The sequence below is a fragment of the Camelus dromedarius genome, chromosome 2 (assembly GCF_036321535.1).
Source record: "Camelus dromedarius isolate mCamDro1 chromosome 2, mCamDro1.pat, whole genome shotgun sequence".
Lineage (NCBI taxonomy): Eukaryota > Metazoa > Chordata > Mammalia > Artiodactyla > Camelidae > Camelus > Camelus dromedarius.
Window position 1 is genome coordinate 114,646,697 of NC_087437.1, and position 12,358 is coordinate 114,659,054.

At 48.7% G+C, this 12,358-nt stretch overlaps 1 protein-coding gene across 7 annotated transcripts in view; it reads left to right on the plus strand.

Moving 5' to 3' along the window:
* The window catches only part of DOP1B (DOP1 leucine zipper like protein B), a 95,880-nt gene that overhangs the window by 30,032 nt on the left and 53,490 nt on the right, over positions 1 to 12,358 (plus strand). For 5 of the 7 annotated variants that reach the window (XR_010376633.1, XM_064475751.1, XM_064475759.1 and 2 more), the window contains exons 4-9: positions 312 to 482; positions 6,784 to 6,973; positions 8,661 to 8,759; positions 9,105 to 9,228; positions 10,915 to 11,024; positions 11,599 to 11,713. Coding sequence is in view for 6 of the 7 variants with exons in the window: in XM_064475751.1 (XP_064331821.1) it covers positions 312 to 482; positions 6,784 to 6,973; positions 8,661 to 8,759; positions 9,105 to 9,228; positions 10,915 to 11,024; positions 11,599 to 11,713 (809 nt within the window). In the remaining variant the exon portion in view is untranslated. The remainder of the gene's footprint in view (positions 1 to 311; positions 483 to 6,783; positions 6,974 to 8,660; positions 8,760 to 9,104; positions 9,229 to 10,914; positions 11,025 to 11,598; positions 11,714 to 12,358) is intronic. The other 2 variants (XM_031459355.2, XM_064475769.1) reach the window with 2 other exon arrangements.

The window sequence follows — 12,358 nt, forward strand, 5'->3', positions numbered from 1 at the left end:
AAGACAGTGATAAACAAGAAACATACAGCGGGCATGTAGAATGGCTCCCTATAAATCCATCACAGGAGGAAACCAGAGCTCACCTTCTGGAGTGTGTCCTGCCTGACTTTTCTTTAAGTTGGAGTGTCCTGTCCAGACCTGTCCCCTGTGCTGTGCTCAAGGCACGCTGTGACCGTCTCATGACGAGCAGGCATCTCCATCACCAGCTTAGATGGCTGGCTGGCTGTTTCAAAGACCCCATTGGGCTGGCTGATCATTTGGAGCTTCCAAGCAGGTGTCTCATTATCCCCTCCTCTTCTTCTGTCCCCAAGCTGTGGGTTGTTCCCTCTGCTGGCGCATGCAGCCATGTCGGTGCGGCCCGTGCTGCTCGGCCTTTACGAGAAGTACTTCCTCCCGCTGCAGAAGCTGCTGCTGCCCAGTCTCCAGGCCTTCATCGTCGGCCTGCTGCCCGGCCTCGAGGAGGGCTCGGAGATCTACGACAGGTGGGTCTCGTCCAGAGCTCACGGCCGTGCCCGTCCAGGTGGGCGCGCCGCGTGGCTCGGGTTGCATTCCGCCGCTTTATGAGAAACGGGGAAGAAGTGCAGAGACGTGCGGGGGAGCAGGACAGGTGCAGGAGTCGAGGTGATGCTTACATTTCTGTGCTGGGCTCCGCCTGGCACAGTACCCGGTGCCCCTGGGAACTCCCTCCGTGTCCAGGTGAGGGTCAGGAGGCAGGAAATTTCCCAGAGTCGCACCGACAGTGGGTGGCAGAGATGGGATTCCACCCCCGTGTCAGCTTCTGAAGTCCTCCTCCTTCCTGTTACACTAGGCTGCTTCCAAATAAAAGGGCGTGGCCAAGTTCCAGTGGCAGGTAGGGCACAGAACGGTGTGCAGCTAAGGATAGCTTGACAAGTTTCAGTAGCACCTTGGAGAAATTTGTAAATCTCACACAGTAGTATTTATCTGTTTGTTTCGGTCACTGCTTAGGTCCAGGAGAAAGCTGGTATCCATTCAGACAACTGAGGATACAGAATGTCCTGTTTTTCTGGAGAATTACAGTGCAGGAACTCACTTCCCATGTATTAACCATTCTAAGTGATGCCACAGTGACTAACTTCAGTTCATAGGACCTGTTTTCAGAGCCCACGCACAGCCTGACTGGAGGTTTAGGAACCTTTGTGCTTGCGAAAGTTTCCATCTGGTTACACAAGGCACTGCTCTTCCCGCCAGAGGCCCCAGCCACACCACCTTTGCCTGTTGGGTTGGCTGTGACTAGGGGGGTGGGGGGGCAGGGGGTGTGGAGTGGAACTGAAGGATCAGTCCAGGGTCTAGTCAGAACGATCCCCTCAGGGAAACCAAATGGTCAGAATGGTTTGCAGGATTGTCACTGGTGACCAAGGACGCATGCACATCACGAGCATGTGTGCTGGGATTTGATGTGCACTTGGGCCATTTCAGGCTTTCACACAGAGCAGGTGGTGGCTCTTGACTTCCCAGTGGGGAGGGAGTCCACCTCAGCAGTGCACTCAGTCACCAGGATCCACTTCCCTGGGAGGCAGGGCCTGTCTCTGGACCAGGACCGTGCTCTGCGAGGCTGGGTAGGTGTGTGGGTTAAGGAACGGTCAAGGTCACCTGGGGTCAGCAAGAAGACCATTACCAGACTCTGTCTCTTGATTCCTGGTCTTAGGCCCTTTGTAGAAGTTCTGGTCCACTTATATTTTCCTAACAAGTGTATGTGTGTGTGTGTGTGTGTGTAAATACTTTTCTCCTCGTCTGAAGTTGAACACATCAGTTCCTAAAGTGTTTTGCAGGTTTTAAATCTGCAAGAGTGAATCACACCAGAAGTGTGTCAATAGCAGTGTGTTTCTGTGTGTTCTCTTAGTTGATAAATGAGTGTTCATTTGAACAGTTGCTGAAGTTGCTTAACACAAGTGTTTTCTCCTAACATTGTGATTTCTTGACGTTGAACCAAGAGCTGAGTAAAGCTGCATGAATCACTGAGTAGATGCAGCTGTGACAGAAAACCCAGTCCAGCGTCTGCAGCTCTCAGAAGCTGTTAGTGACAAGCTTTCCGAGGCAGAGGCCAGTCAAGGGTTGTGTAGCCTGAGCGCACCTGTACGGGCAACAGCAGTTAGGTGACTGCATGTATCCGTGTTAGTTTGAGAGAGTTTGGCAACAGTTTCTTCCCCAATGTGCTTAGGAATTGAGTCAGACCCCACACACCGCCCCCAGCAAATACTGCGCAGAGAGACAGGAAGGGAGAGCCTGGGGCGGGGGTCACAATGGCCAGGTTGGTGGAGGATGCTCGGGTTGGTGAGGCGGGTGATTCACGAGTTTCGTGGAGGCGGGGACTGTTCCTGGTCTGTGCTTATTAGTGAACCGTAAGGAATGGAAATTTTGGCCAGTGTTAGGACTCATGATTCATTCACCCTGGCTTTCTAACCCTTTGATGCCTGAGAATCACTGCCTGCCAGAATTCCTTCTTTAAAGTGCCCTAGAAGTAGCCACATGGCTTTCGTGTTTTGCTGTACTGAGAAAACAGGATTAGCTGGGGCAGGTGGACACTCACCTCCTATTCTAAGAGGACGGAGGAGAGAGAGGTGGTTGTTTTCAGTGGTCAGTAAGCAGGCAGAACCAGCTCACCAGAGATTTCTGTGATTTTTGTCCCCCAGGGGACATTTGGCAATATCTGGGCACATTTTTGGTTGTTATAACTGGGGCAGGGAGGGTGCTGCTGGCATCATGGGAAGGTGCACGAGGGATGAGGCTAAACACCCTTCAACGCACACGTTTGTCTCACAGCAGAGGATCCAGCCCCAGGTGGTAACAGTGTCAAGGCTGAGAAACCCTGATTTAAATAGTAGTTGAAAAGTGCTTATTGACCTTTCTTTCTGTTGATGCCAGGCACCATGATGAACTCTGCTAGTTATAGAATTTTTTGCTGCTTATTTGGCATCTGTCTGTCAGTGATGGTGCAGGGCGCTGTTGTCACATCCCTGCTCATTCAGATGATCACACACCAGGCTGTTCAGTCTCGTGACAGCTCGGCAAGTGGCCGCACAGCCAGAGTTGTGAGATGCTTGGGACTAAAGGCCCGTGTCACTCACTTCCGTCAGTTGAGCAGAGAAGAGTGTCCGTTTTGGTAGAGTGAGCTTGTGTTTGCAGGGGGCACAGGAGAGCAGCGGCCAGCGTGGCCAAGGAAGGATGGAGAGAGTGGAGGTTGGGGTTTGGTGTGTCTCTTTTGTTTTGGGTTGTAGGGTGGTTTTGTTTTTCTTTTGGTTGTTAGTTTTGAATAGAAAAGATTACCATTCTGGATGCTAAACTGAGCACACGTAATTTGGAATTTCACAACTGAGATGATGTAATTCTTCTGTAGTAGAAGTTTAGCTTCTAACCCCAGTTATCTTGCTGTTTACTCTGCTCTCCATAGCAGTCCTGTCATAATTGCCATTTTCTGAACTGTAGTATCATTTCAGTTTTTAATATCCATTAATATTTTAGGATAAAATAGGACTTTGTCTGTTTATTTAACGCTGCATTTCTTTCATAAAGAAAACCAGCCAGTGCTCTCTGACTCCTGAAGGAGGGAAAGTGTAAGGGGTGTCCCCAGGCTCTTTGACAGCGGAACCACTCCTGTGGAACAGCTCAAGTGGCCGGTGTTCCATGGGACGTACTTTGGGAATACGCTGTCCTAAGCAAGGGGGACGTGATAGCAGCGTGAGCACTAAGGTGTCTGCGCTGGGTTTTATCTAAGTGTTGGTGTTCTTGTGATAGGGATCCTGGAGAGAGAGGATCATTCCAGGGACTTCCTAAGTTACTCTGTTGCTGTGGGAATCTTCCTAGCTCAGGACCATCCGGTCTGTCCAGGGGACACAGGGATCCACCTGCCCGATTTACGACAACTGCTGATTGGAACTTCTGCCCAAAATTAGGGCCTTTGGTTGTTTTCAGAGCTGGGCAGAGATAAGCTCCATTTGTTTGCTCAGCCTTGATAGGAGACCAGTTGATACCTTTAACCACTAAACCATGTCCTTGTCCTAAACGTTTGGCTGTCCCTCCTGCTTCTCCATTTCGTTTGTTCTGAAAAGATGATACTCTGCGTCATTGGCTACAAATGTTTTATGAGTCCAAATGGTCCAGACTAGCTTTAAAAAGAACAAAATTCATTTTTAATATCAAAAAGTAGTTGACATTTTTTTTGTATGCAGTGTTTTTTTAACATTTTTTATTGATTTATAATCATTTTAAAATGTTGTGTCAAATTCCAGTGTTCAGCACAATTTTTCAGTCATTCATGGACATATACACACTCATTGTCACATTTTTTTCTCTGTGAGTTATCATAACATTTTGTGTATATTTCCCTGTGCTATACAGTGTAATCCTGTTTATCTATTCTACAATTTTGAAATCCCAGTCTGTCCCTTCCCACCCTCCGCCCACCTGGCAACCATAAGACTGTATTCTCTGTCTATGAGTCTATTTCTGTCCTGTATATGCTTTGTTTTTGTTTTTGTTTTTTAGATTCCACATATGAGCGATCTCATATGGTATTTTTCTTTCTCTTTCTGGCCTACTTCACTTAGAATGACATTCTCCAGGAGCATCCATGTTGCTGCAGACAGCGTTATGTTGTCGGTTTTTACGGCTGAGTAGTATTCCATTGTATAAATATACCAAATCTTCTTCATCCAGTCACCTGTTGATGGACATTTAGGCTGTTTCCATGTTTTGGCTATTGTAAATAGTGCTGCTATGAACACTGGGGTGCAGGTGTCATCCTGAAGTAGATTTCCTTCTGGATACAAGCCCAGGAGTGGGATTCCTGGGTCATATGGTAAGTCTATTCCTAGTCTTTTGAGGAATCTCCACACTGTTTTCCATAGTGGCTGCACCAAACTGCATTCCCACCAGCAGTGTAGGAGGGTTCCCCTTTCTCCACAGCCTCTCCAGCATTTGTCATTTGTGGATTTTTGAATGACGGCCATTCTGACTGGTGTGAGGTGATACCTCATTGTAGTTTTGATTTGCATTTCTCTGATAATTAGTGATATTGAGCATTTTTTCATGTGCTTTTTGATCATTTGTATGTCTTCCTTGGAGAATTGCTTGTTTAGGTCTTCTGCCCATTTTTGGATTGGGTTGTTTATTTTTTTCTTATTGAGTCGTATGAGCTGCTTATATATCCTGGAGATCAAGCCTTTGTCGGTTTCACTTGCAAAAATTTTCTCCCATTCCGTAGGTTTTCTTGTTTTACTTCTGGTTTCCTTTGCTGTGCAGAAGCTTGTAAGTTTCATTAGGTCCCATTTGTTTATTCTTGCTTTTATTTCTTCTAGGAGAAAATTTTTGAAATGTATGTCAGATAATGTTTTGCCTATGTTTTCCTCTAGGAGGTTTATTGTATCTTGTCTTATGTTTAAGTCTTTAATCCATTTTGAGTTGATTTTTGTATATGGTGTAAGGGAGTGTTCTAGCTTCATTGCAGTGTTTTAATATACACTGAACTGATTATTTAAAAAGTAAGCTAAAGACAGTTTGAGTGATAATAAAAGAGAAAGAGTGACGTTCATCTGACCTTTTTTTTCAAGTACCAGCTGAGTGTCAGACGCCCATCTGGACACCCGGGAGTGTCAGCCAACGTAGCGGACCTTGTGGGGATGGCGGGCTGTGTGGTCCCAGCACCAGCTCTCTTCTCCTGGGCTGAGTTTGTACTCAGAGACTGTCATGCATCTCACGACATTTCATCTCTTTTCCTTACCAGAGCTGGATGCCAACACGCACAGAGGTTTAACTTGTCCTCGGCACCACTGCTGGGAAGGAGATACAGGATTTGGATGCCAGGGGCCTGACCCCAGAGCCCTGTGCACTGCACTGGGCTTGTCTTCCTGTAATTCTTCTCTGTCGTCTTTGCAAATAGGAAGCATGTGAAAAACGGAGTCACTGCAGATTTTGAGCCAGGTCACTCCTTAAGTGACAGCCCGCCTTGGGAGTTTGCCTCCCTTGTTTTATTGACAGGTGCTGTCACCCGGCCCTCAAGCTTTGGTTTCACAGTTGGCAGGAAAATGCCCCGTCAGCTGCAGGTGCACCCCGAGCAGAGAAGGACCAGGCTTTGGTCAGTGTCAGCGGGACACAAGCTGAGACCCCCCGATGCCCCTGCTCCTCTTAGAGGACGTCCATGAAGTTGCTGATGTCACGTCTGGGCAACCAGAAAATAAGGGATGAATAAATGCAGGTTGTCAGCAGAAGGGCCTCCCAGAGTGGGAGCCAGTGCACAGAGGTGCTGTGGGCAGAGTGACAGGGAAACACTTCCCCAGGCTTTGTGGACGTGCCTTGGAGTGGGAGGCCAGGCGGATTTTGTCCCCAGTGCTTCTGAGGTCCACTGTCACTTGGCACATTTTCGGCTGTGCTCAAGTGAGGGGTATCTTTCTCTTTATTTACGTCTCCAGTCACATCAGCCTTTTATTTATTTATTTTTTGACACCTTAATGACTCTTCATGCTTTTATGTAACGTGGCTGATCTGTGCAATGGGACCGCCTCCTGTAAGTACCGTGGCGTCCACAGCCAGGCCAAAGGCGGAGGTGGGTCTCTGTGCCGCAGTGGGTGACAGGACCAGGCAGGCGCTGCCTCTTGGCGGAGAAGCTGCACCTCTCGGTGACGTTTGTTTTAGCAAGTTCAGTTGCAGTGGCTGCCAGCAGGACAGACACAGAAGGAAGACAGGTGGCAGCAGCTCAAAATGACAAGGAAGCTGGTGTCTCCAGGGCCCAGGGGCAGCGAGCCCTAACCTGTGCTCTCTCGTCCGCAGAACAGACGCCCTACTCCTGAGGCTGTCCCTGGTGGTCGGCAAGGAGGTGTTCTACGCCGCCCTCTGGGGGAGCGTCCTGGCCAGCCCGTCCATCCGCCTGCCTGCCTCGCTCTTCATGGTGGGCCACATCAGCAGGGGCTCGCCCGGCAGGGAGCAGAAGTACATGCTGGGGACAGACTACCAGCTCACGGTGGGTGGGTGCGGCGGGCAGGCCTGCTTCCCCACAGGGCGCCACTGGGCTGCAGGGGGCTGCGGGAGGTGGTGGCGCCCCGAGATGGGGCCAGCAAGGAGGCAGCATCCGTGTGCCACCAGGGATGGCAGTGTCAGTTTCTATCATACGCATCACAGTTGGTGTATTCAGATGAGTGTTGTTCACCTGAGGACGGCCCTTCCCAGGGCCCTGCAGCTTCAGCGATACGGGGCTGTCACGGTACCTGGAGAACCTCGCACCAGGCCTGCTGCTGGGCTGCAGGCTTGTTTCTGCCCCTGTCCCCGCCTCCCCGGCACACTGCCCACTGCCCACACTGGAGGCCCCCTCCTTCTCCTCCAGACTCTGTCCGGTCCTGCTTTTGCCATCACCCTCTCCTCTGGCTGCTCTTACACCTGGATTGTCGGGGCATCTGCCCCAGGTCCCTCTTGGCTGGCAGCAACATGCCTTCCCATGACCTTGAGAGATGGGCATTTCCCAGACCTGCCTTCTCCTGAAGCTTAACAGATTGTTTAATAGCCTGCAGTCTATCGCCACCTAGTGGTGGGCCCACACTTCAAACTTAAAATGTTCAAAGCTGAGTTCATCCTTAAGAAAGTTGGCAAAAACAACTTGAGTCCATTCCTCTGCAAGTGGGAATAGTAGCTCTTCCTCATGGGGCTCTCGGAGGAAAAGAGTGAGGAAAAGGACCATGAGCAACGCTTAGGACATAGGAGACTCTCATAAATGCGTTCCCTTCTTCCCAGCCCATCTCTCTCTGTTTGCACCGCCCTGCTTCAGCTTCTTGGGTCTTCCTTCTGGGCAACTGATCAAGTGATTTTCTAACCGATTTCTCCCCCTTTCCTTTCCGACTGCTAAGAGATTTGCCTTGTATAGCTTTGCTCAGATCTGTTCTGTGCTTGAAAAACACCTGGCTTCCTGTTGGCCTTCAGACCAAGTCCAACCTCAATAGTATCCTAACAACCTGCTCCCAACCCACCGGATGCCTCTGTTCCCCCCTTCAGGGCTCTGCGCTCCCGGAGCTGGCTGCCTGGCCTCCCCTGGCGCATCTGTGATGCTGTCTTTGCTCCGGTCAGTCCCCTCTCCCACGCTCTCTGCCCAGCCCTCTTCTCTGTTGTCTCGGTGTGTCTCCTCCTCGTCTTTCAAGTTCAGCTTTCCCCCAAAGCTTCGCTGTTTTCTCCAGCTGAAAGAACGCTCCCTTTCCTCTTCCGAATTCTTAGAGCTTTTGGTGCGCATTTCTCTTATGACTCTCATCCATTTTGCAGCTGTACTACGTCTGTATGCACTCAGAAAAGACACTCAGAGTGTGTACTGAATTGGTTTGGAATCCATATGACTGAACGTCTTTGGAGCCTTAGTTTAGCTGTAAGTTCCTGTTGGAACCTTAAGACTTTCCTTTCTGGGATCAGAGAATTTGACGTCTTAGAACCTGACCATCTGGTCCAAACCCCTCCAGCACTCAGGAGAAACAAGCGGTCCGTCTTCCCGGTATCTCAAAGCCCCCCTAGCGTCTGGGGCTAGAACCAAGTCTCCCATGTTTATACTTTATGTTCTGTTCCACGTGAGTTAACACAGTGCTTTCAAGACTCCCGGGAGAAAAAAACAGGAGCCAGCACGTGGTGTTCAATGTCTTGGGAATGAAATGTTCATGGTGTTTTGTTGTCTACAGGTGAAGTCCTTATGTGCATCACTGTTGGACTCAAATGTTCTGGTGCAAAGAAATAACCTGGAAGTTGTTCTGTTCTTCTTCCCATTCTATGCCTGTCTGGTAAGCGTTTGTGTTCTTCCAGGGGAGTCGCTGGCCCTGCCCGAGGATGTGGGGCAGCGGCATAGGTCCGACTGGTCTTGTCCTGAGTGGGAGGGTGGCCCCTCAGGGATCACTGTTCACTCTCAGTGGATTAAAGGTCCTCGTTCATTTTTGTGAGGATGGTGTTTCCACAGCATAAATTGAACAGCTTCTTTCCCTGGGCAGTGCGGGAAGAACCAACTGCTTTTGAGAACTCCCTCTTTAAGATAAGCTTTGTAGACCGTGGTAAGGAGGGCTGCGTGTCCGGAGGTCAGTAACTTACCGTGTCATCTCCCTGCAGCGAAGTTCTCTGTGTCCTCCTCATAGGATTCCAACGAGAGAGCCGTTCCCCTGCTCAGATCCGACGTCGTCCACATCCTCTCAGCCGCCGCGCAGACCCTCCTGAGGAGAGACATGTCTCTGAACAGAAGGCTGTACGCCTGGTTACTAGGTACTGAGTGATGCGGTGGTAGAAAGTCTAGGTTAATGTGAAAGCTCTGAGTGCTGATCGTGGACTAAGTTTCAGTATCGGTGATACATTCCTGAATCACGAAGTATGGCGAGAGAACGCGGTGACCGAATGGACGCTGGTCAGCTGAGTCCTCCCCACGCCACAGCTTTGCTTGTTTGTAGCCATTCTGTAAAACATAGGGGAGGGACGGGAGTTTTAAATGTTAACTGAATTCCATTTTAAGAAGCTTGAAATACCCTAGAATGATGGTAACTAGACATTATTCAAATAGAAGCCTGTTGCTGTGGAGAAGTTTCATGGGCTGAGAGTGCGTGTGAGAAAAGCGCGTAAACGTGGAGGTCCTGTGTGGATGGGAGCGTCTGTCTCATCGGCACATTTGGGGAGATCCTGGGATGCCTTTGGCGGGGCGCGGGAGCCCTGTTCCATGTTTCTCTGCACGTGTGTTCTCGTGGAGCCTGTAAACCTGTAGGGAAAGAACCCTTGGCTGTTGGTTGGAAGGCTTCATGGGGACAGAGCCCAGGCAATCACAGGGCTTACTTTCTGAATTTTCTGAATTCTTTCTGAATTTTATAAATTCCCATGTTCACGTGCCTAAGAGAAGGTGGTGCACAGGGCGATGGCGAACAGACTCCATAGCCTTTTTTTTTTTAAGACTTTATATGTATTTTTTAGAGCAGTTTTAGGATCACAGTAAAGCTAAGAGAAGGTACAGAGATGCCCCGTTTACCCCTCGTCCCCTACATGTCCAGCCTCCCCTCCTCCATCATCAGTGTCCCCCACCAGAGTGGCATGTTTACTACAACTGTGGGCCTACACCAGTGCATCCTCATTACCCACAGCCCACCATTTTCATTAGGGTTCTAGTCAGTGTTGTGCATTTCCTGGGCTTAGACAAACGTATAAGGATGTGTGTCCACTGTCATCGCGCCACACAGACTATTTTCTGCTTCACAACTTTTTTTTTTTAAACCCTCAACATAATAGGTCTTCTATCCCAATGTCAGAAAGTCCTCTTTACCCTTTCTTCCCCTAGTTATAAAACTTTCAGAAGTCATAGCATAGAAACTGATAATGGATTTCCTGAAGGGTATTTACAGGCTCTTTAAGCACTTTTGTTAAAAGGATGATTTTGTTAAATGCATACCTCCCTCCCGGTGGGTCTCGACTTGCTGTGGACAAAGAGGACCCGGGACCCAAGTTCAGCCCCAGCTCCAACTTGCTCAGCCCCGACCCCAGGAGTCCAGGCTGTCTGTTTAGAAAGATGCCGTTCCTTGCCCCAGAGGACCTTAAAGACTTACCCAAGGTGCAAAATGAGGGCATGTAGATGAGAATACCGATTTCACATAATGCCGTACGAATAAACACTGGTTTTAAAAAATGATACTCATTCCGTTAGACCCCCTATAATTATACTTGTCAAGGACAATTAGAATGAGTTCTTGGGATAAACTCAACTGATCCGTGTTGAGATGGAATTCTGCCTGTCCAATGCCTGGCACACCTCTGTCAGAAGAAAATGTGACTTGGTTTTGCTGGATCAGATTTTGATTTTTCTGTTGGAGGAATTCTGTTTTTCAGAATGTCAGAGTGTGAGCCCTCTGCACGATACAATGTACTTTAAGGGTGTAGATCTCTTCACAACTCATGGTGCTTATTCTTTTATAGGTTCAGATATTAAAGGAAATACTGTTGTGCCAGAATCTGAAACCTCAAATTCTTATGAAGACCAGTCCTTGTATTTCTTTGAAAAATATTCGAAGGATCTTTTAGTTGAGGTAAAGGAGCATTTCTGGAAAGTAGACCCCAATTAGGACATTCCTGATCAGGGTTCTTCAGTGGAGTTCCTTGTGGGGCTGCAGAGAAGATTTTGGGGCTGTTCCTTGGTACATGGTGGGGAAAATTCCATGTATGGAGGGGGATTGGTTCCATTACCCTCCCTGGACCCCCGTGGATACCAGAATCCCCAGATGCTCAAATCCCTCATGTGTGCAACATGGCCGAGTATTTGCATATAACTTACAGACCTCCTCCCACATACTGCAAATCCCCTCTAGACTACTTACAGAACCTAGTACAGTGTAAATGCTATGTAAGTAGTTGCCAGTGCATGGCAAATTCAAGTTTTGCTTTTGGAAATGTTCTGGAATCTTTTTTTCCCAAATATTTTCGATCTGTGGTTGTTTGACTCCGTGGACATGGAGCCCCAAATACAGAATGCCAACTGTTCTCATTTCGTGGTCTGTGACTGCTTTTACTTCTGTCCCAGAGTATTTAAGAATTGAAACAACTGATAATGTGATACTGTGCTTTATATAATACCCTGATACGTGGCTTAAAAAACAACGACAGGGGCTGGCTGAGATACTGCACCAGAAGCTCCCGGATGCTGACGCAGAGGAACGCCATCACGCGTACCTGAAGCCTTTCCGCATCCTCATCAGCCTGCTCGACAAGCCGGAAATAGGTAACATTAGATGCGCTTTGCCATCAGATGCCAAAGACGGACCACCTGTTTTGGGGGATTAAAACTCCATGAGATACAATCGACATGTTGTTTAGAATATGATTTAATCTTTGGAACCTCAGAACCATGCAGTACTGGAGTCGTGATGTGAGGTTCACTTGTCATTGTCCGGGCACCACTTAAAAGTTTTGTGCAGTAACCTGAACGTTCCTGTTAGGAAAATAGCCTTTGAGCTCCAGATTGATAATAGAGACCAGAGGGGCAAGACGGCCAGTCAGTCTCATCTGTTCTTTTCCTAGCAGGCTTTAGCCACTTCCTCATTTCTTCTCCTTGAATCTCAACCACGAGCTTGCCTTCACTACTGAAAAGCACTCAGCACGCTTCTGCTGGGGCTTGTCGTGAACCAGAGGCAACGAAACGGAAGCATAAGAGATTCGATTATTTGCTGATTCCTTTTTACACAGATGTGTTGACAGACCTTTTGTTTTCTCTGAATCATCCTGTGTTCATTCCTCTGTGTACAGGGGTGGGAGGTCACTCCCTTCCTGCTGGTTGAGGTCTGTGGAGCAGAAATGTCCAGCCGCCTTCTGCCCGCCTCATTGGCAGCTGGTCCAGTTCTTTTGAGCCACCTTAAGCTTTTCAGGG